General features: G+C 33.3%; 1 protein-coding gene across 1 annotated transcript; it reads left to right on the top strand.

Annotated features, from left to right (window-relative positions):
• The first annotated feature begins 265 nt into the window (after positions 1–265).
• Positions 266–12,143, top strand: LOC133188413 (chondroitin sulfate synthase 2-like). The gene is made up of 6 exons (XM_061323829.1): positions 266–1,043; positions 1,419–1,547; positions 2,266–2,405; positions 2,662–2,780; positions 6,791–6,904; positions 8,714–12,143. Exons 1-6 carry the CDS (start codon positions 327–329, stop codon positions 9,859–9,861), a joined length of 2,367 nt encoding a protein of 788 aa, XP_061179813.1. The 5' UTR covers positions 266–326; the 3' UTR covers positions 9,862–12,143.
• Positions 12,144–24,784: the final 12,641 nt, after the last annotated feature.

Below are 24,784 nucleotides of genomic sequence, written 5' to 3'. Positions count from 1 at the left end.
TGATTGAGGTTCTAAGGAATTTTGTTTTCTCATTTTTTTCAAAACGAAAATAAAATAGTTAATACAACTTGCAAATGATTACATTAAATAAGTGCAAAATACTTTTTTCTGATAGGAATAAGATTATTAATTTCAATACAATAAAAAAGTCTATCTAGTATACTCAGAAAAAATAATCGTTTTGTAAAATAATTACATTAATATACCGTGGGAAAATATTTTTTTTGTGGATGCTGGCATAATAATATTGTGCCAACGCTACCTAATGATTTGATGTAGCCCCAAAGCGAATCCTTTACGCTTTAGCTTGGAGTTAAAGGTCTTTCATGTCTTTGAAGGATAAGATGATACACACCGGAATTCGTTCTTGTTTACCTGTGTTGATTGGAGTATGTTTGGGATTCACACTGAATGTGATGATAGCTCCCCTCCTTGACGAAACCTGTGACCCTTCGAACATAAATAGAAAACAGCTTATCAAACTGAGGGAGACAAAGTCACTTTATGAATCTGAGAAACCCAGTGAAACTGTACAACCAAGAATTAAACCAAAGAAATATGACATACCCCCACCCCTGAAGCTGGAGAATGACCCACATAAAAAGCCAGTACGGCCTAGATTCGTGGCCACGGAGCTGGGAATTCGAGAGAAACTGTTTGTAGCAGTATTAACAAGTCAAGATACAGTAAACTCATTTGCTTTGGCTGTAAATAAAACCACAGCACATTATGTAACTAAACAAGTATATTTCAGCACTTCTAAGTCGGGGAATGTGCCAGCAGGAATGCCTCTTGTCAGTTTCACAGATAAGGATAACAAACATCTACCACTACATGTGTTAAAGTATATTTCAGAGCATTATTCTCGTAACTATGACTATTACATGTTTATAACTGACAGAACCTACATAAGAGCTGAGAAAATTTTTGAGCTTGTCAGTCACATAAGTGTGAGTGAGGACATTTTCATGGGTGCTGCTGATATTCATGGTGATGGTGGTGCCACTATGTGCTCTCTGGAAGGAGGAATCATTATATCTCAAGTAATATTAACATTTTTTTGTTTTATTAGCACCATGCTTTAAATTCAGACTTCAGGTCACAAATACATGAAATTACATGTACATGATGTAGGTTGGAAAAGTGATCAGATCCATTGAATTTATTTTGTAGAAATGTAATACTATGGTGATTGAATTTTACATTGTTGTTTTGTGTATCAAATCTTATGCCATCATTTTATTCTGCTCATCTGAGTCATCTCTTAAAAACTGTCCAAAATTTTTGTGCTATGAAAATTGTTTTAGATGTTTCATATTACTTCATTCTTTGAATTTGCTTTTAAGAAAAATGAATACCGATTATACTATGTAAATATGGAGACCGATTCTTGAAAATGATTGTGATTTTTTTTCCAGTCAATCCTACAGAAGATCCTTGCCAATTTAGACTGGTGTCTTGTCAGCTCCCCAGATTCCATTCCAACTCATGTGTTTGATCATTGCGTTCAACATTCCACAAAGTTGTCCTGTACTCAACATGGAGGGGTAAAAATTGAATCGGTGTTTTGTAGTGTTTACGCTAAATATGAAAAAACAGCACACAAAACCAGACGTTTCTGCTTATTTTTTTTTTACACATTGATAAAACCAGGGATCTATCTAGCTATTTTATTTACTACCCCCTCCCCCTTTTAGATAAGGGGGGGGGGGGGGGGGAGAATGATTGCTTGACATTAGTGCTGGAGTGTGGATATACAGTCAAACATTGTTATCTCAAACTCAATGAGTCTGAGAAATACAGAGTGAGATTTCTGTGGGTTTGAGATGTTGAGGTAAAACTGCATAGAAAAAGAGAAGTTGGGACTTCCAGCTCATTTTGATAACAGTGTAAGAGATACAGAAGTTCAGCTGTAATTATGAAAGTCTGGGGGCATTCCCCCTGGGTATTTTTAGATTCAAATGTTGCTAATCAGATTATGTACACTTTGAGAGCAAATCCTGGGGTCATTTCTAGAGGTATCATTAAATCATGAATATATTTTAAATGTTACATGTACATGTATGTTTAATCAGGAATTTGTTTGTAATTAAAAGGTGAAATTTGACATTTCTTACAAAAGGAAAAGGTTCCATTTTCTGGTAGTTAAAACAACATTTATAGATCCCTGAGAGTATATAATACATGTATGTGTAAATTGTTTTTATGTTACATGTAACTCAAGGAATATATGAATTTTTTTTTTAATGAATTATCTATTTCCAGGATAAAGAATATAGATTTTATAAAGTGGATGACTTTGATTATGATGATGACATCACAACATTGCGAGAGGACTGGCGCTTCAATTCATCTTTCTCCATTTATCCCATGCCAGATGATCTGTCCCACTTTAAAGTGCACAGGTACAGTACTGGGTCTACTGGTAGTGATCCTAACCCTTTACAGAATGTAAATCTATGTAATTTTTGCAATGTTTGAGCCTTTTTTTAATTGCCAGTCAGGCTAGCTGATGTAAATTTTGTAAAAAAACAAAAAATTCACATTTTTTTTATTTTTATAAAATTTTTTTTTTAGTTTTATCAAAATGCTGTGTTGGAATATTTTAAACATGAATTTTTAAATTGAATAATTTTATTAGTTATTTTATAACTTTCATAGGTATTTCTGCCAGTTGGAGTTGAATTTGACAAGACTAGAGATTAATAAAGCCAAAGAAAACATAATTCATCTGAGTCATTACACCGTAGATGGAGTCAATTCGCTGACATGGCCTATAGGTAGGATCACTGTCTATATTCTACTGCTTAATATAGTCAACTCACTGACGTGGCCTATAGGTACATGTAGGGCGACAGTCTACATTCTACTGCTTAGTATACCCTGATCTTTTTCACAAAGGAGCATGATGTAAAAAAAAAAAAAATCAGTTCCTCAGACGGCTTAATATCAATTGCATATTGGTCTACTACAGACCCTGAAACATGCTACTACCCCACACGCACGCTACACGAATGGTACACACTCACTGCACGGTTTACACGAAACGCTACACGGTTTGCACAAAACGCTACACGGTTTACACGAAATGCTTTGCACGAAAGGCTGCACGGTTTACACGAAAGCCTGCACGAAACGCTATCACCCCGCTATGTACATGTTTCTCACACGCTTTGTATGCGATTCTTGCACGCTTTGGCCTCAATCTGGATTTTCTATTCGGAATCTCTCTGTCTTTATTTAAATTATTACGGTTAGTTTAGATTAGTTAAGAATTGCAATCATTCAGATTAGTTTAAAATTTAAACTCGCTACACCAGTACTATATTAAAAGATAAAATACTCAATGTTCAGTTGTAATAAATGAATAGTTGTTATTTAGTATGTGACCCGCCCGGTAAAATGCCTATCAATGTCTATGTACATGTACTCCAAATTATGCACTGAAAAAAAAATTATATTTGTAATTCATAATCTTTTACACCATACAATGTTATTACATATGGTTTTATATCTAAAAGTCGTTTTATTACTGACAAATAAACATGATAAACTCAGTTATTGATTTGGAAAAAAAAAATGATTAAATTGCGTATGTCTTCTGTAAACAGATTGAATTTCTTTTCTTTATTTTTTAATTATTGATTGATTTATTCATTTTTTGATTTAGTAAAAAATAATTTCATTAAATTAAATTAGGTTATGTTTATAATTTGCAAAGGTAATATGTACACTGCATCAAACAGGAACATTGTGCAGGAAAAGGGGGGGGGGGGGGATGTAGATTACCGAGATCTTACTGCTGTAACTTCAAATCTGTACATGGTTAAATATAACAGACACTTGTTTCAGTAAGTATACCATTGGGAAAAAAATTATTATAGAAACAAGTGCCCGTTCTAAGAAAAAAAAGGATATTCATATATCTCCAGGGAGACCAGATACATGTAATTCAATAAATGCACTTTATTCAGAATGGTAAATACATGTTTATCGTTTCATTACAGTGTTAAACTAATTTATTATTAAAATTTATATGGTAGAGAAGTTGGGGGGATAGGTATTGTAATTCTTTAGATCTCTTATGAGGCATTGTGTTTATCAAATAATATATCCCGGTACCCACCACCAAGGTGTAAGATCCTTGATTTTTAAACCCCGTCTAGACAAAAAAAAAAATGTATAAATCAATAGTCGTAGCTCTTAACAATACATTCAATATACATGTATATATGTCCAATGTCCTAAAAAACTAAAAATTATGCTCTAGAACCGCGTGATTAATAAAACAACTAATATATAATTATTTTTGATTTATTTCTTTATATTTTTTATTCACGAATACACCAGTCTGGCAAATTAATTCACTGTTTACAGACATTTGGATAAATTTAAGAAATAAAATCCAAGGGTATTTATTTGAACCCATAAAATACTTATAAAAACATTTAATTTCAAAAATTAAAATTCAATCGTTATTGTCCTGTTTCTTCAAGAGACAAGAGATAATAGCAGAACAAGTTTTCAGTTCCCGGTACACTGGCACGCGGAGCTTATGATCGCTGTTGTAAATGACCTTGATCACAGTCATAAGAAGTGTTGGAAGTGTAAAGAAAATTACAATATATTTTTAAGGGGTGCTTCGGGCACACCCCAAAAAAGCAGTAATTTTCTTTTATAAGAAAATAATCTATAAAACACTTGTTTACAACAAAAACTCAAAGTTTGTGTTTTCATTTGAACACCCCCCCCCCCCCCCCCTTTCCGGAAATATTTTGCTGATGCATGTGAATTATAATTCATTTATGTGACAATTATTAATTAACCAATTTTTCTGCATAAAAAGACTAAAATGACTAATCGTTTCAAAATTATTTGTATCACAGTCTTGTAATATAAGAAAATTATGTTCATTTATAAAGAAAATAAATTAAGTAAACTGTGCTGCCCGGCCTAGAATTCCCATACTTCACATTTATAGCACCGCGCTAAATTTTGTATTTTATTTTTCATGCCTGCTTTATTTATCTGTTATTTTGTATTAATCACCCATATGTTCTTGTAATCTTTATATACCTTAATTGTAAAATGGTAAAGATGTTCAAATAAATGAATGAAAAGAACAAGACCAAATTTCTGAGGAATTTTCTTTAAAAATGTTCAGTATTGCTCCATGTAAAAAAAATGTATTGAATCAAATACCTTAATGTGCATATAATTAATTACTTTGAACAAAATTTTCTTCCATCTTTATATATTTACATTTGCTGTGTTTTTCTACAAAGCCAACTGTGAAATTGATTTGAAAGTCATTTTTGTGTATACTCACGCGTAGAAATATACACGGTGAAACTCGCGCTAAAGTGACGTCACAATGAGGCTACAGAGACGTTAATAAAAATGTAACGATATAGGGCAGCAAGAAATTCAAATATTGAGTATATAACTGGTGTTTTTAAAGTTGTAAAATGCAAATATAAGGAATGTTTTTAAGTTTAGTGTGAATTATTGGTGTGTAAATCAATCAGACTTGCATGTAGGCATATTTTTTCATGAAGCGCTAGCGCGCTTCATGAAATATGCCTACGTGACAAGTCTGTGTGATTTACACACCAGTAACTCACACAAAACTTAAAAACATTCCTTAATTAAATAAAAAAAAGAAAGAAAATAAAACAAATTTGTAATACATTACCAAGTAATTTTATTTTGTTGTTTCCGTATTTTTTTACTTTTAAAATACCACCGGTAAGATATATCCAATCAATATTAGTTATAAACAACACAGAATGACATGTTGATCCATCAATAGCCATATTTAAAATAAAATGACTTCTGAATGAATCCGACTATTTCTCACACGATGCTTACACGAAAGTCGCTTGTTTCTCACACGGTTCTTACACGAAAGTCGCACATTTCTCGCACGCTCGCTACACAGTTTGCATGAAACGCTTTGGAGCTTACACGAAACGCTGCACAGTTTACACGAAACGCTACACGGTTTGCACGAAACAAAAAGCGCACAAAAGTCACATGCTTTTTTGGGGTAGTAGCACGTTTCAGGGTCTGTAAAAGCATCCATGCAGTCCCAATGAGAAATTCATTGACTCTCTTTTTCCCCAAATTAAAGTAAAAATTCCAAAATGAGAAGCAGATTAATTTTCCCTTTTTTTTTTTAAATTAAAAAAACTTCAAATTTTTAGGTTTTAATGGATTATAAACACTGATAAAGATGTGAACGTGAATATATGAAAAGCATACAAACTGTTTTTATTAGAACAGAAAAAAACATTAGGTTTCCAAATTCTGTAACTTTTCAAGTTAAAAATTCTCATATAGGACCCTGTACCAAAAGGGTCAATTAATACAGTAGCAGGGCAACAGTCCATATTCTTTTGCTCAGTATAGTAACCCGGTACATGTCACATAAGAACAGGGTGGAGAAAAAAGTTTCACTCACAGTTTTAAAGAATGAGTCTGTATTTAAAATACATGTATATAGTGCCCTTGCTGATTGAAAGTTTTCATGTACAGTAACTTTTGAACTTTGTATCTTGAACACTGATACCTCGAATACCATGGATATGTTGAAGTGATTTACAAGTCCCAACCCCTCATTCTTTAAGTATTTTACCCTGGATATCTCAAATCCTTCGATATCTCAGATTTTTTTCTCGGTCCCACTGAGTTTGATATAACAAGGTTTGACTGTATTTAAATTTAAGACTGCTTCTTGAATGTTTGGTTAGAATTTTTACTTAGCTGATCAGTTCTTTTTCGTTTACAGGTACACCAGAGGCTACTAGACCAAAGAAAAGATTTGATGTTTTAAGATGGAACTACTTTACAGAATCTCACATCTACTTTGAGGATGATTTCACAAACTTGAGTCCTCTCAGTGGTGAGAAGTTGTCTTTCTTAACTATGTTTGAAATGATTTTTCCCACTCAGAAAGCATATAACACTATCATTTTGTAACAATCTATTGGAAATTTTTCAGGCAAAATTGTTTAAAAAAAAATCAAAAGTTAATTTATTTTAGCAGGGTTTGACATTAACTTTTATGAGTACTAGACCAGTGGGGCTACTTCCCATTACATTTACTAGCCCTGACCATAAAATCAGTAGCCCTGACCAAACATGAAAATTTTTTTTTTATAACCTGCTATTATAATGAAAAAAAGTTTCGAAACCATACTATCTCTCACGCCTGTTAAGGTATACATTTTGACAGACTGATCCATAGGTCACATCCCAATGAGTCAGGTTAAGCGGAACATGCGAATATCATAAGCTCTAAAGAGGGATTCTTGTCTGGTTTCTGACTTGATGAAATATTCCAAGTATATTTGCTTGTATGTCTTATAAACTTAGCTGTAATGTATTTAAAAGATCATATTTTTCTTTACTCATCAGAATTGTACAATTTTAAATAGAAATGGTAAACTGAGTTTGAAATCCACAAGGAACTATATTTTTGGCGCAACTGCGGCGTATGAAAATAGCTCCTTTTCTGCCTATCAAAATCACTTATAGAACATAACATGTGGTTAATTTTTTTAAACAATCAAAGACTTGAAGAAGTTTTGATATGTAACTAAAATTAATAATAATGCCCTAAAGTTTTAAAACATAGCAAATAAAAATGATTTTCTAAACAAACTACAATCTTGTTAGCTTTTGAAAGCCTCCAACCTTAAAACAGATTTGAGCAAAAAATCAGTAAAAAGTGTTTTTTCTCTCTTACTAAATGGTCAAAGCTTTTTGTTTTTGTATCATTTTGTATATTTATATGTCCTTGACTACTTTATCATATGTAAAAACAAGAAATATTTAAATATAAGAAGTATATAAAAATAACTAATATATCCTAAAAAATTAAGAAAAACAGAGGAAATCCGGATTAGCCAATATCTATTTAAGTTAAATAATGTCAATTAATTTGGTAGAATCATCTGATAGACCCGATATGTTAACATCTTTTTGTGCAAAAAGAAAAACATTTTATCTTTTAAAATAGAAGTAGGCATCACATGATTAGCAACAGTAATTTTTTACCCTAAATGTCAAGGAAAAAGATAATGACCTTGACCTGACCTTGTTTCTAAAATAAAACGGTCAAATTTATTCTAATTGATACCATCACTTAGTGATATTGTCTTCTTGAATCTATGAAAATTTCATTAATTTTTAAATACAAGAAATATGAGTAGAATAAGAGAAGAATCCCTCCTTAAAGAACATTAAAGGAACTTAAATAAAATTATTACTGTAAATATACATGTAAATAAGTTAAAGACTATATTATTCAATGACTATTCATACCAATTGATACTGAACAAAGCTAGTTTCGATTGAGACTTGTCTATTACAGCCGGGCTAAAAATAGCGATTGTGTCATGCGGGAAAGTTTTCATTTTCAGAGCGATGGCTGTGTTTACAATCAGAAAATTAAGAAAATTTCTTTAAAAAGTTTTTAGAACATTTATTTGAAAGACTGAAATGAGGGTTAACATTTATTTCATCCACACGACCAGTTGGTCTAGTTCATGAACATTTGACATGACCGGATGTACATGTAAATTTATATATTCAATGGGCTTTCTCACCAGTGCTTGAAATGCCTCAATCTTAAATTGAAACAAGCTAATGATATTAAAGATACAGTACGTAAGTATTAAATAAAAAGTAACTTTTTAAAAAATTCCAGGAGTTGATAAACAAGACATTCAAGAAATCTTAAAAACAGCTTTTAAGAGAGCCAACAAACTTTACCACAACAAGTTCAGCAAATTTCAACTTCTCAATGGCTATCGGCGATTTGAACCATCACGTGGCATGGAGTACAAACTAGACCTGAAGCTGAGAGATAAAAACACAAACAGTGATGTGCTGAAGAGGTTTCATCTGCTGCGACCTCTCAATAAACCAGAACTGGTTCCCATGCCCTATGTAACGGAGACTTCACAAGTTTTCATTATTCTCCCACTGTTTGAACAAGACATTGAAGAGGGATTTAAATTTTTAAGTGAATTTCAAAGAAATCTCATAGAAACCAAAGATAATTCTGTATTATGCATTTATCTGTTGTACAAGAAGGAAAAATTCTCTTCAGATCCATTTGTTCGTGTTAAATCTACCATCACTTCCATAACCTCCCTACCCAATGCCAACAACAAGATCATGTCTAAAAGTGTCGAAATGAATTACTCCACAATAAAAGAGATCGAAGTCTATGATGTGATAATTTCAGACTTCAGTGCGAGCACACTGGTTACCATAGCAACCCCAGCTATGGAACTGGACCTGGATTATATAAACAGAATAAGAATGAACGCCATTGCTGGAGTACAGATATTCTCCCCTATTTCTTATTGGCAGTACAAACCAAATCTGGCTTACGACCAGAAACCCTATCCTGACTTGGTGGAACTGAACCAAAAGTATGGACATTTTGACCCTCTGTCCTTTGTCCACACTTCTTTTTATGTGTCTGATTTTCAGAAAGCTAGGCGTTCATTGACTGCGGTTGAAGTGAAAAACTTCTCTTTGATCAATATGTTTCTGAAATATCAGAAGCTGCACATTTTCCGAGCTGCCGAGCCATCCCTAAAACTTCGCTGGCAGAATATAACCTGTAGTGAAGGAATCAGCCTTCAAAGAAACCACTGCCAAGAAAGACAACATCAGCATTTGGCCACAAGAGCACAACTGGCCAAGCTGTTGTTTGAGTATAATGAGGAAAAGGATGAAGAGGATGAAGCCGAAGAAGAAATTGGAGAGGAGGAAATTGTTGAAGTCCCATTTGATAAACCGTTTCTTGTGAATCATTTGAATGATGGAAAGTTGTCCAATTGATAAAAGTTAGTCTTCGCTTAGTATTAGATTAAATCAGGTCAATTTTGATTTAATACTCAACTTTGCTTTTCTTAGAGCTGGTAATATTCATATAGTTTGTGTTTTTATACTGAGCTAGGAATTGGGCCACACATTTCTTTCCTTCTATCCATGGTAAATTATCCAAGAATAAAACTTTTGGGATCAAATATACAGATATAAGCTTTTTGGTTTTTTTTCATCAACAATTTTTGAAAAGAGAATTTTAGGATTCTGCAGTCTGATATGAGTGAAAGGAGAAGGGGGGCTGATTTTAATCAGACTGAGGATTCTGAATAGGAGTTTAAGAAAAGGAATACTTTTTAGAACAAGAATATGTATTAGAAACTGTCTACTGTTGCTATTACATTTATAAACAAAAAAAAAAAAAAAAAAACTTCTCAAGGCACTTAAGTGACCTATGGCTTTAGGTTCCTGACCTTTGTCATATGTGTCATTCATTACCTTTTTTTCATTACTGAAATACTAACTGTTAGAACAAATTTAAAAAATAAACATAGTGTAAAGCATTTATAGATAAAAGGGAACAAATATTATGAATTTCATGATTGGGGTCCCCATGGGGCATCAGTTATGGATGGGTCCAAAAGCATCAAAATTCATGCTATCTTCAAAAAAATCTTCTATTATCATGATTATCCTGATCATTCAGGGTGTAATCTGTTTGCATGATGGAGCTAGCCCTCAATCAAATAAAATTCATGACCCCTTGGTCCAAACCTCAGGCCCAAGGATGGGGAAAATTTTGGAGATGTATTTAAAATAATTACATTTTATAATAAACTTCTTTGTATTGGCCTCTGTAAAATGTAGTATTAGCAAAATATGTATAATGGTATTAAGATATTGATCTTTTTTCAAAATTGCTTGTCCAAGGCTCAGATTCTATGGTGGGGCTAAGTTTATTATATTTTCTTTACTTCTGAGGTTATAAGAGAAAAGCTTCATAAATCTGATAATGAACAAAGAATTCTCACCAAGTTGTAAAATTCATTACACATACATTGTAAATCCAGTTTAATTCGGTTCCAAGTTGGGCTGACTTTGTCAGGGGTTGAGTAACATTATGTTCAGGTGACCACAAAATCCATTGAACCTCTTGCTTACCTGAGTGAAAATACAGTATTGACAGAATTCATCATTTATCATCTTCTTATTGTTCTTCTTTTCTCAGTTTATGCCATTTTTTTTTCTGCATTTTTACTTCAAAATTTTTGGTCTATTTTGCTTCTAATATAATTTTGTTGTACACTCATTATTGAGTTTAATTTAATGATTTGATATACTGTATATCACCTTTTTTTTCATGAGAAGTTTGTTTCACATAATTACATGTATGCGAGACAGTGTGCTCGCGAAAATCTCATTAGTATTCCGTAAGATTATATAGAGCAATAACCAAAAACGTGACTACATGACTATCTCGCGAAATAAGGTCTCACGAAAATTTACAGTATATACATGCAAACCTAAGCAGTATTAAGTAAATTTATTAATTTAGTATGTCATTACTGATGAAAAACATTCATTTTTGATCTTCATATTTAAGTTCCCCTAAAAATCTGTTAACTTGTTATGATTGTGATTTTCTTTTCTCATATTTTCCTGAAATATTGTGCATTGACATCAATGTTAAGAAAGAGGTTTTAAAATAATAAATTAGCAAGAGTGAAAATAAGATCTGGTCATGATTTTATTGTAAGTCAGATGTTCATCTACAGGTGTAATTATTTTTATCTCCTGTAAAGTTACTTTTTTTTTACTTTTATTTCTTGAACTTGTTAATGTCTTCCAGTATAAAGATTGTGCCAAATGGAAATACATACATAATACAAATGCGTATTTGTCTTAACTTACAAGATGTGTTCAAACAACTATTTTTATTTTGTTCCAAATTTGTGATACTGTGTTTTAAGTGTTAAATAGAACTATTCATTGACATGATTTTTTTTTAGTATTTTATTGTATATATTTTATACAATTACATGATGATGTTGTCAATACATGAGTAAATTTTTCATTGACCAAAGATAACAGTATTGATTTTCATCAGTATTTGAAGAATGAGAGCAAACGTAATAGAACATCTTATTAAATATATGGTCATGAAAATATGCTTTTCCTGAGGAGAAATGTTAAATAAAAATGTTTAAGGGATTTCAAAATCTTTTGCAGATGTACATGTTCATGATGTACAGATTGAAATGGAGAATATAAGCTTTGTAATAAATAGTTGCAAGTTATTATTAGTATTTTTTATTTGTCATTTTGGTAATGGTCAACTAACAGCAAAACCCTATGACAAATGAGAAGACTTCAGCTTTTAATTTCCATTGTCAACTTACCTTACATAAGTAGTAATATTCCACTATCACCTGAATATGATGTTTTTGTTTCTCTACTTATTCCATCTGCAAGAGCATGTATTGAGTATCATCAGGTTTTAAACCAATACAGGATACTGACAAATAAATAGATGTTACAAGGATGTGAACAACCTCGTTTGATTTAAAGTCAGCATTTGGAAAATTTTATGGTCTTTATTACGACTTTGTTTGCAAACAACCTATCCCTGGGTCATGATTCATACCAATTGAGATAATTATTTTTATACTAAATTAGAGTAGGATTATTCCGTCCACCTGATCAATGAAATATGGAGATAACGAACAGTATTCAAGCTCAAAGTCCATTAAAACACTTCAAATCGGGAGCAGAACAAACATGGACCTCAAAAAACATCAGAGGTGGGATCAAGCTAGTGCTATGGAGGAGTGAGCACCCCCTGCCGAGCGGTCACACCCGCCGTGTGCTCCTTGTCGTGATTGGTAAATAACGGAAAAGTCGGTCGACAATTCCGGGTGTAAATAATGGCTTTACAATTACATGTTGTATGACAAACGTCGGTCAGCATATGACTTAATGATAGATTGTATTTGCTGACAAGGTCATTGTATTAAGAACTTACAAAACGATGACTTTAAAATAAACTGTTGATATTCTTGTTTCATCAATTTGTTTGTCGATAACTTACCTCTTTTTAGAAATTGTTCATATGTAGAGCATGCTCTTGCGTATCGAATCAACTGAGAGATATACACCCAATACATAGAGTTCACGGCGGATGTGACTGGTCAAAAGGGGATGCTTACTCACCTGTTCCAATATCTAAAAATTCCAGGGGTTCGTGTTTTATGGCATGTCCACAGATTTGTATTGTTAAAACATATTTGAGATCGATTATTGTTCGTTATCTTACCATTTTATTTCAGATATAAATGCAAGGTTAAAGCAAACAAACTTTTAAGAAAAAAATCATGTACTTGCATGTTTGAAATTTTATCGGTTTAATTAAAAAAGTTATAACATTGACCTTATCTTGATTGTCAAGGTATAATAACATTTTAGGGGATGAATGTACACGTATTAGAATCCGTTGACTCAAAATCCCATTAACCTTGATATTTGCAATTTGACCTTGAGTCGAAGCCACACCTCTCAATTAGGTCATCAGTGGCAGTATGTAAAATTTTGAATCTATGTCAAACAAGGATTTGAGAGTTATGGTCTAGACACGAATTTATGACAGCCTTGCGAAATAAGATGTCTTCTTTAGGGGAAAATTTGAAAAAAAAAAACAAAAAAAAAACAACATCATTTTGAACTATGAAAACTAAGCAAAATTGCTTCATACAAATTATCTTATATTTACCCGACATACTGCTAATGTTACAGAGATTACTTTATATCTCAATAATCCCTATATCAAGAGTTGTTGAGTACCCATTATCATACCATGGTTAAGATTTTTGAGACATTTTCCCGCTTACTGAATGAATTGAATTGAACATATTTTATTGACAAAGAGTCAAAAGGATTAGACACAAGTTCAAAAACTTAGACAGTCTTCTCCTAACACAACATTTTGTAAAATTGCCAAAATAAAATAAATGTATATATATGGTCTACTACATATATAGTAGTTTCTGTAATAGAAAGAAAATAAGACCACATTCATTTAGAAGAGTTTGAATAATCTTGAAAAGTTCAACATTTTGTTCGTTAGACCCCATAGCATTAAATGTACATCTATAACTTATTAAATGACAATGTAGCTTATTCATTAAGGAATTCCTTGCTTTTGCATAAATTTTTACAAACGAAAAACAGATGGTATGCATCTTCTAGTAGCCCACATGAACCAGTCACATTGTAGGGTTAATTTATTAAGTACTTCTAAATCTGCATGGTTCTAATTCCAAATTTTACGTTTATATGCTGCATTAACATTGGTATTCTGATGAATGTATATATAAGTTGCTCGATGATCACTAAGTGTATTACTAACTTTTAAAGTTCCAGAATCATGTACATGTATATTGTCACTAATAATGATAGGATCTATGAAGATTTCTGTATTGCAAGTACTTCTTTGTAGGTTCATGTATAATATTTGTTAATCTATTGCTATTCATAATTGTATGAACCTCGTGTGAGTTATTTACTTTTGAGAAATCAGTGTTTAGGTCACCAAGTATTACAATATAATTGCTGGAGATATAACTGACTTTTTCAATAGATCAAGATAGGTTTTGCCAAAAGACACTACTAGTGTGTGGTGGACGGTAAATATAGCATATAAGTAGATTTCCCTTTACTTGTGGTATTTCTATCCAGATGAGTTCAGTATCAATGGGTTCTAAATCTTCTCTACGACTGGCCTTAATTAAATTTGAAACAAACATCATTACTCCCCCACCATAAGAATTTCGATCTTTTCTAAAATGTTTTTAAATCTTCTATGAATAAACTTTCATTTGTAACATGGGAGTCCAAGTGAGTCTCACTAAAACACAGGATATCAAAATGTTGAACTATAAATACAATAGAGAATCAATCTTATTTCTAATGCTTCTAATATTTTGATGTAAGATATCAAGAGAGTTTTCAGTAGACGGGCTTGGGTTTGTTTCAATATCACCAGAGAGCAAAAGAATGACAAACATGAATAATTGTGCAAAATAAAAAATAATAATAATAATAATTCTGAGAGACCAAGATGCCATGATTTTGTATTTTTTTTTAAAGATGACTGGATATGAATAATAAGATTTCTAAAAGCGTAACAGATTTTGAAACCTTGACAGTATGTTATAACATTGAATGTAAAAAAAAAAAAAGCCGCAATCGCGGCACGTTGTTGTTCCAGGGAGTTACCAATTATCTAAAATTGTGGTTAAACAAAATCCAAAGTTGGAATTGCAACTGGGCCACCTTAAAATGGGATTTAGAGACATTGCAAGTGTTTGGCAATATATGAGATGTGTCAATTTAAAATAAATAGAAAATAAAGAAACGCAAAACAATAAGAATTTGATAAAAAGAAGTGCGTTAACTACTATACAATTACTAAATCAGCTCAAAGTACACCATCAGGGAATTAAATACATGCATTATTGTCCTAGATTGATATGAAATGTGTCACATTTAATTTTCGTAACATTATTAAGATATAAGCTCAAGAATAAACATAAGAATTACGAGGGTTGTCCATAAGTTCGTAGACAAATGCTGTTAAGAAGATGGGCGAAGAGGCGACCAAAATGCCTATAGTGCAACAAACATGAAGATGAAAAATTAAATCTCAATTAAAACAAAATTTTCTTCAATATTTCATCTAACATTAAAGTATACTTTATGATAAATCTCCACAGTTTACAAAATTCTCATAAAGATTGAAATTATTTGCCTATGAAATAGCACACACACACACACACACACACCCTCACACACACACACTAAGGTGGGCAAAAAGGATCATTTTCTCATAATTATATCATTTTTCGATATGAGTGGGTCAAGCCGGTCTTCGCTCCATTTTTTTGGAAAGTTTGTTCTCAAAGTTTGCGTAAAAATTTTCATTTTTTGGTAAACAAAAAACATGGAAAAAAGACCTACTTTACCATAAAAATACACTTTTATGACACAACATCATTCACATTTTTCCGAGAAATACTTGAAGTTCATTTAGTCAAGGGTCATATCATAAACATGATTTAAATGCCATTTTTTCATTAAGAGTTGTGGTGGTTAGCGTGTTAGTGTCAAAGAAAAATGATTCTCAGGATTTTAATTGCTGAGTTCGAACCCCAAGAGAACCACATAATTATTTAATAACAGAACAATTTTTGCTGAGAAAAGTTTTGTTTATCATAATTTCTTAAATTTCAATAATAAGAACTTTACTATATATATTAAATTCACAAATTGAATATGATTTTTATACATCTGAAGCTATAGGCATTCTGCACGCCTTGTTCACCCATCTTTTCTTAATAATGACCACACTGCCAAATATGTACGATATTATTTTGATATAGACCATGCTTTACTGTGCATCGTCACGTTACGTTATTTATTCCCGACTCAAGCCGGGTGTACAGAAATTTACAGGCTTGCTAAAAAATGAACCATGAAGATAATGAACAGTAATCAAGCTCAAACGTCCAATGGATTGATTGATTGATTGTATGTTGTTTAACGTCCCATTCGAGAATTTTTCACTCATATAGAGACGTCACCGTATGCCGATGAAGGGCTTCAAATTTAGACCTATACTCGGCACTCAGGGCCATTGAGCAGTGAGGATTCTTTATCGTGCCGACGCCTACCGTGACACGGGACCTCGGTTTTTAAGGTCTCATCCGAAAGACCCGTACGTGACTTTCACTTCTAGTGCCGAGCGCTTGGCGAAGGAGCAGTCACTACCTATGTTTACGTCTTAGGTTTGACGCGGCGCCGTGAACGAGAATCGAACCCGGGCCTCCCGATCACGAAGCGAGCGCCCTACCACTAGGCTACTGTGATCGGTAAAACATCCAATGAAACAATACAAATTGTTAGCAGAGCAAACACGAACCACTAAAATTCGTGTTAAAGATATTTAAAGGAAATAAATAGTGTTATGAAATGGTTGTTTTTTTTATATAGTTATATACGGACTATAAATAGACTATTTGATATTGAATTAAGGACGACAGACCTAATTCAAAATTTTGTGCCACTGCGCAGAAAACCGCGCATATGCCTTGAATCAAATTGACTTAATCATGTACTGCAAAAGATAAAAAATATACATTTTAAATTCTTTTAAAGATATTCAAACGTTTCCTCTAAATTCAAAAATATTGTAAATAGTTTGATGAATATTCATTTGTTAATTTTATAAATAAATGATTTATTTGGCCAAGGTATTTTCATTGAAATTATCCCCCAAAATGTGCCCTACACCTGAGTTTGACATGCCCCCTGAAAAATCTAAGCCGATGACCCATTCACTTTTTGGCATAATTTGCTGGTAAATTGTCTTGTTAACATTGTCCTTTAATATAAGTAAATTTTCTATTGCAGTTTTTTTTTTCAATGATCACTTTTATACCCTATACTGGCAATTTCCAATTACTTCCTATAGTAATTATCGATTTCCATTGCCATCTTTTGAAACGCTCCCCATTAAAAATCTACATCGATTACCATATGATTTTTTTATTGATTTTAAGTCATCAAAAGTCACTTTACCTCATATTAAAATTTGAATAAAAAATCTATTGCAGAAATGAATTAGGTCCGTCGTCGTTAAATCATATTTGAAAAGAATCATTTTCCCTAGGGGAAAATTGATTTTCAAGCTGTTCGTGTGTTGATAAATCATAAATTGAGACTTTCAAATAAAAATGAATGCAACAGTGATTGTTTGAAGTTCATTTCCTGTAAAATATGTTGATCTAATTAGCAGAATAACTAAAATTTGAGAATATTCTGCGCTTAAACAATGTTTTTAGGTAAGAAAACATGTTGGTTTATTTCACTGCGAGGAGACGTGGACCATGAAGATTTGAGTTTAAAAATAAGATTGCAAAATAAACATTGACCTCGACCATTTCATTTCTGAGAAAAATTAAATGAAAAGAGGAGTTTTAATTTTCTTTATTTTTTTCCCCAGTAGAAAACTATGTTATGTAATTTTGATAAATGTCTTTTGTTCTTTGATTTTCTTACTAAAGAAGCAGACAAATTATAAAAGTCAACATTAAATGTATATTACATAATGCATTTAATTTAACCGAAATTATGTAATGTTATTATTTCTGCACGTTTTCACTTAGTTGTCGCAGTTCTTGGAAAAACGTATTTTTTCTAAAGACCTCGTAATAACAGACACTCTAAGTAGAGCTTACTTAGATGAACCAACAGAAAAGCGACTAGATATCTTCATGTTATATTTTAAACGGATTTGACTAAAGGCTGAATCTAATCGATCATTCTCCCAAGTAATGAACCTAAATAAATGACGTACTCAGTGTTTTCACCGATTTCAGTCATAAACAGAACATTTAAAAAAAAAATTAACCTCTGTCAAGTTAGAGTCTTAGAACAATCTATATTCTTAGACCTTATAAATAAATGTGTTATAATTTTTATTATTTTTAAGACTAGGTAGATTCTTTCAATAATGTATTCACGTTTTCATCCAAAGTAAATTCTTACAAATGACCTTTGATTTCTTATTTTATTAGAAAACATTACATAAATTCCAATTCTTAATTTTAAAAAATGCAAATGTAAATAAATTAACACACACACCCTCACACACCCTCAAACACACACACGCACACCCTCACACACTTTTTTAATTTAAGGATTAAGAGTAGACACACGCATTAGGAAAAAAAATGGTGATGAATTTGAAAAGTTCAATCTTACAAGTAATATGTTAAAATTAAGTTATCATTAATTATGTTCATAGTTACACTGTATTTAAAATTGCTATGTTTTTTCGATGAAATTTGTCTAATCCAGATGCATGTTGTGTATTTTGAAATCTTGCCTAATAGAATCTTAACTTTAATTCCTTTTCAGTAAATTCAATTGCTTAACATGTCTTATCTGGAATATTGTCTTATCAGATCAATTTCTTTTGAACCAGTGTTGTCAAAATTAGAAAAGTTTTACTGTATTACAATTTATATGCAAATATTTCTCACTTCATGAAAATAACAAGCCTGTCATGATTCCTAGCACATAAGGGAAAATGATACATAATTGAAACAGGAATTATATGAATTTTTTTATCGACTCAGGTCAGTCGCGGCTGGAGTTTGAATTCACGACCTTCCATATATGTTATACATTTTACTAATTAAGTGTATTTACATCATGTAACTTCGAAAATTCTTTTGAAAAAGCCCCAATTTTGTCAAACAATGTTTTACGCCTGTCAGTAGTATCTAAACAGAATATATTGTATAAATGACCCATATAAACATCATTTCATTAACTTTATTATTATGTATTTCAGGTTTCCCATGTGTACACTTTTTTGTAGTGTCAGCAGCGGAATGTTATCAGTGACACTGCTGCAGCCATCAGAATATTGTATAACGTTTTTTTTTCTGCGTACGTACCACAATTTTTGCAAAAATATGCCAAAACACTCAAATACTTTTATTTTCCGTAGTCTTATTTTTGCGATTTTCTCAGTGGTCTAATGGAATTATTTATTTAAGCTATCCGGAACAATCAGTGACAATTTTAGGCGAGTTTATATCTTATAGGAAACATGTCTCAAATTTTGCTCAATATGACGTTACAGTATACTCTTATTCTAGTATACAATACTGGAAAACATACTGTAACATTCAGTCTTTGTTTTGTAAATGTTATATAAAAGTGCAAAAATATACACAATCAAAGTATTCACATCAGAAGGCCCTTGTTGTCAGTAAAAAGAATCTCTTGTTTGTTTGTTTGTTTGTTTGTTTGTTTTTTTCAAAATAGTACCCAATGCATACACTACCACGGCAATTGTGCGCTTAATCTAAGAAAGTAGGTTACTCATGACAGTCACTGTAGTCTCTGCCCAATTTACCGACCACTTTAAGTAAACTCAATGCGATCCTAAAACTGCCCGCAACCTAATACTGACAGTATACAGTATATATCTTTGTGGCAGGAAAGGAGAAAATGTATGACTGCATGGACCGGGAATCGAACCCGGGACCCCTGCATCACTTGTCAGGTGCTCTACCGACTGAGCTACCCAGGCCGATAACCACGACACAAACCTTTACATTCCTCCCTCCTTACATTGTCTACGCCCTCGAAGACACAACTCAAGTTCTTGTTAGCCCCTGGAGGACTTCCACCTGCAAGTCCAGGGGTGGTCAACGGCACGAAATTATGTAACAGGAAAGAAGAAAAAAGTATGGCTGGACCGTGGATATCGGCCTGGGTAGCTCATATATATATATATATATATATATATATATATATATATATATATATATATATATATATATATATATATATATATATATATATATATATATATATATATATATATAAAGCACTAAAAAACAACAACACTGTATATCCTAAGTGTCGGATCTACTAAGTAGATACAAGGTCACGGATGGAAATTTATATAAAGCACTAAAAATGACCAACGACACGAACAATAATAATTGTCAAATTTTCGGGACAACCTGTCCCTTCCTCAGGACAAAGAAAAAAGTTAAGAAGTCATAAAAACAAAGGAAATAGAGAAGCAAAAACAACTAGCACTACTACTAAACTACCAAACACTAAATATTTACAATGTTACATGTTTAATTTGGAGTTTATAAACAGTTGTGAACAAAGAAATCCGGAGTGCTATGAATTGCGTCCGGTCTATCGGGTGTAGTCTGGTGAAGTGTGATTTACATAATTGAACGAATTAATTATCGCTAATTAATTACGGCCAACAGTAAATCGTACATTGTCTTATTCTCTCAAAATAGCGTAACTCTACATGATTAAAAGAAATTAAAGAAAGATAATATGGAAGGACAATTTTGAAATATGAATTTGGATATATTATAAATTTGGAAATCGGAAAAAAGAAATAAACAAAAATGTGAGCTGTAAATATTTGGGTAGGTTGTTCCAGGATTACTAATACGAATTAACGGTAAAGTTTACACTATATAGAGAGAATGAACTTGTTTGTTACAATCCGGGATTGGGTCTAGTTCACGTTCATCCTGGTGAAGTCATTAAGTTTGTTAATACCATTAGGGCGGAATGACTTCAGCCTGTGCATCCAGAACTTTTCCTTGCCTTTTCTCTGCGCGTCTGTCCATCTTGGATTATGGTCAATAACCACTACTGTCATGTCCTCCCATTTGTGACCTTCAAGGTTGAAATGTTCCCCAACGGGTTCATTGAGTTTTTTGGTCCTAATGGTAGAACGGTGATTATTGACCCTCCTGCGGAGATCTCCTGTTTCACCAACATACTGTTTGGAGCAAACTTTGCAACTGATGAGATAAATGCAGTTGTCTGTTTGACAGGACAAATTCCCTAGTATTTTGTAGCTGCGGCCTGTAACGGGGCTGTTAAAACTGTCTGTGTCAGAGCTGTACTTACAGAGAAGACATCTTCTGTCAGAGCAAGTTTTAAAGCCCCCGTTAGGTAATGGATTGTCCAATCTGGTTCTTACTACCATGTCCTTCAGGTTCCTCGGGCGTCTGTATGCAGCCAATGGGGGCTCCTTAAAGACCTCTGCCATTCGTTTATTTGAGTGGAGAATTGGCAGATTCTTTTGAAGGATACCGCTGAGGTTCTTAAGGACGGGATGGTATGTGGTTACCAGAGGGACCCTGTCGCTATTGTCTTTTTCCTTGTAGCGTAATAGGTTTTGCCTGTCATGTCCCGCCATCTCATCAATAGCAGTTTGTACGGTGCGGGCATTGTAGCCTCTCTTGCATAAGTGGGACTTAAGGAGACCGCTTTGTTCTTGATATAAGGCAGGGGATGAACAGATGCGCCGAATTCTGGTGGCTAGACCCTTAGGCACACCCTTAAATGTGTGTGGGGGATGACAGCTAGTTGGCATAAGATACAGATGGGAATCTGTGGGTTTCGTGTGGAGACTGAACTCGATTTTACCTTCAATCAGGGTAGATGTAGTATCTAGGAATATGTTTTTCGAATTAGATACGTCTACTGTAAATTTGATAGACTGATGAAAGGTGTTGGCAAACGAAATGAATGCCTCGAGGCTCTCGCGACATTCCACTCACTTCATCTCTATATCGTCAATGAAACGCAACCAGCTAAGGGGCCTAAATGGTGCTTGAAGTAGCAAGTTGCGTTCCAGTCTGCCCATGAAAATATTGGCATAAGATGGTGCCATTTTCGTACCCATAGCAGTGCCATTAACCTGCAGGTAATGTTCTCCATTAAACATGAAGTTGTTATACTTGAGAACATGTTCAAGGAGCTTGGCAAGGGACTCGGTAGAAGGAATTTGTATGGATCTACTATCCCAGACTTCTCTACAGGCTTCGATACCCTCATCGTGCGGAATATTGGTGTACAAAGATGTGACGTCCATAGTCACGAGAAGGGTATGATCTGGAAGGCCAGTAGAGGGCGTCTTGTTAATGTAGTCCGTGGTGTCCTTGAGATAGGATGGCAAATTCTCTACGTGTGGACGGAGATGTAAATCGATGTATTCAGAAATTTTCTCCGTGGGGTGTCCAATAGCGCTAACTATAGAGCGACCTGGCATACCTTCTTTGTGTATCTTAGGAAGCAGATAAAATTGTCCTGGTCTACAGTCAATAGGATTGAGTGTCTCATAGACGTTGATACCAATCTCGTTTTTCTCAAACATTTCATCAAGAGTTTTGGTGATGGAGGTGGAGAATTCTTTAGTAGGGTCAGAGTCCAGTTTCTTATAGAAACGTTCGTCTGAGAGTTGTCTATGGGCCTCCGCCATGTACGTCTCTTTATCAAGCACTACTACTGTAGAGCCTTTGTCTGCTTTCTTGATTACAATGTCATCCCGATTCTTTAATGATTGTAAGACGGATCTCTCTTCCTTACTCAAATTGTCGGGAGCCTTGTCTGGCATTGAAAGGAGTTTCTCTATGTCTGACTCAACGGCGTCAATATACGACTCAAGGGCTCCGCATTTGCCCGGTGCAGGTTCCCAGTCACTTTTTGGCCGATAGAGTTTGTGTTCCTCTAGGTCGTGCAATTGTGGCTGAGAAGAGTCATATGAGTCAACTTCGGAGCTACAAAATACTAGGGAATTTGTCCTGTCAAACAGACAACTGCATTTATCTCATCAGTTGCAAAGTTTGCTCCAAACAGTATGTTGGTGAAACAGGAGATCTCCGCAGGAGGGTCAATAATCACCGTTCTACCATTAGGACCAAAAAACTCAATGAACCCGTTGGGGAACATTTCAACCTTGAAGGTCACAAATGGGAGGACATGACAGTAGTGGTTATTGACCATAATCCAAGATGGACAGACGCGCAGAGAAAAGGCAAGGAAAAGTTCTGGATGCACAGGCTGAAGTCATTCCGCCCTAATGGTATTAACAAACTTAATGACTTCACCAGGATGAACGTGAACTAGACCCAATCCCGGATTGTAACAAACAAGTTCATTCTCTCTATATAGTGTAAACTTTACCGTTAATTCGTATTAGTAATCCTGGAACAACCTACCCAAATATTTACAGCTCACATTTTTGTTTATTTCTTTTTTCCGATTTCCAAATTTATAATATATCCAAATTCATATTTCAAAATTGTCCTTCCATATTATCTTTCTTTAATTTCTTTTAATCATGTAGAGTTACGCTATTTTGAGAGAATAAGACAATGTACGATTTACTGTTGGCCGTAATTAATTAGCGATAATTAATTCGTTCAATTATGTAAATCACACTTCACCAGACTACACCCGATAGACCGGACGCAATTCATAGCACTCCGGATTTCTTTGTTCACAACTGTTTATAAACTCCAAATTAAACATGTAACATTGTAAATATTTAGTGTTTGGTAGTTTAGTAGTAGTGCTAGTTGTTTTTGCTTCTCTATTTCCTTTGTTTTTATGACTTCTTAACTTTTTTCTTTGTCCTGAGGAAGGGACAGGTTGTCCCGAAAATTTGACAATTATTATTGTTCGTGTCGTTGGTCATTTTTAGTGCTTTATATATATATATATATATATATATATATATATATATATATATATATATATATATATATATATATATATATATATATATATATATATATATATAAAAGAGTGAAATGTATGGACATAACGAACAGTATTCGAGCATTCGATCTCAAAAGTCCATCAATACAAATTTTGGAGCAGAGCAAACACAGACCTCTAAAACATCAAAGGTGGGATCAGGTGCCATGGAGGAGTTAGCATCCCCTGCCGACCGGTCACACCCGCCGTGTGCTCCTTGACATGTTCGAGAAATAACGAAAAAAAAACTGTCGACAATTCAGTGTGTAAATAATGGCCTAACAATAAGTATGAAAAAAGTCAGTCCCCATTTGACTTTACGATAAATTGTATTTGCTGAGAAGGTCATTTATGGACCATAGAACTAACGAAATGACGACTTTAAAAGAAACTGCTGATATTCTTGTTTCATCAACTTGTTTGTCAATAACTTACCTCATTTTAGAAATTGTTCATACGTAGAGCATGCTCTTGCGTATCGAATCAACTGAGAGATATAAACCCATTATGCAGGTGATGAAGGTATATTGCTGCATAAATAAGGGAAGCTGATGATTGTAAAGTTAAAGTCATCATGTTTATCATAAAGCTTGGTTTTAGAAAACCATTAATGTCTTTTTCTAGTAAAATATCCAAATATGAAACAGATGTGTCAGACTGTGGTATCTTTTATTTCAAGCTCGCTGGGAGAAGAACAAAACAATATTTATTTGGTGTCAAGATAGACAAATAGCCCTGTAATCGGAATGTTATGTAGCCAACTGTAAGGGGAAAAAGG

Source organism: Saccostrea echinata, unplaced genomic scaffold, assembly GCF_033153115.1.
Source record: "Saccostrea echinata isolate AGI-Se365-2 ecotype Australia unplaced genomic scaffold, CSIRO_AGI_Sech_v1 ptg000016l, whole genome shotgun sequence".
Taxonomy (NCBI): Eukaryota; Metazoa; Mollusca; class Bivalvia; order Ostreida; family Ostreidae; genus Saccostrea; species Saccostrea echinata.
This window is presented reverse-complemented; position numbering and strand designations above follow the sequence as displayed.

Coding starts and splice junctions, on each gene's coding strand:
- LOC133188413 (XM_061323829.1), top strand. CDS start 327: ATGTCTTTGAAGGATAAGATGATACACACCGGAATTCGTTCTTGTTTA. Junction 1,548..2,265: donor CCTGTACTCAACATGGAGGG/GTAAAAATTGAA, acceptor ATCTATTTCCAG/GATAAAGAATATAGATTTTA. Junction 2,781..6,790: donor TTCGCTGACATGGCCTATAG/GTAGGATCACTG, acceptor TTTCGTTTACAG/GTACACCAGAGGCTACTAGA.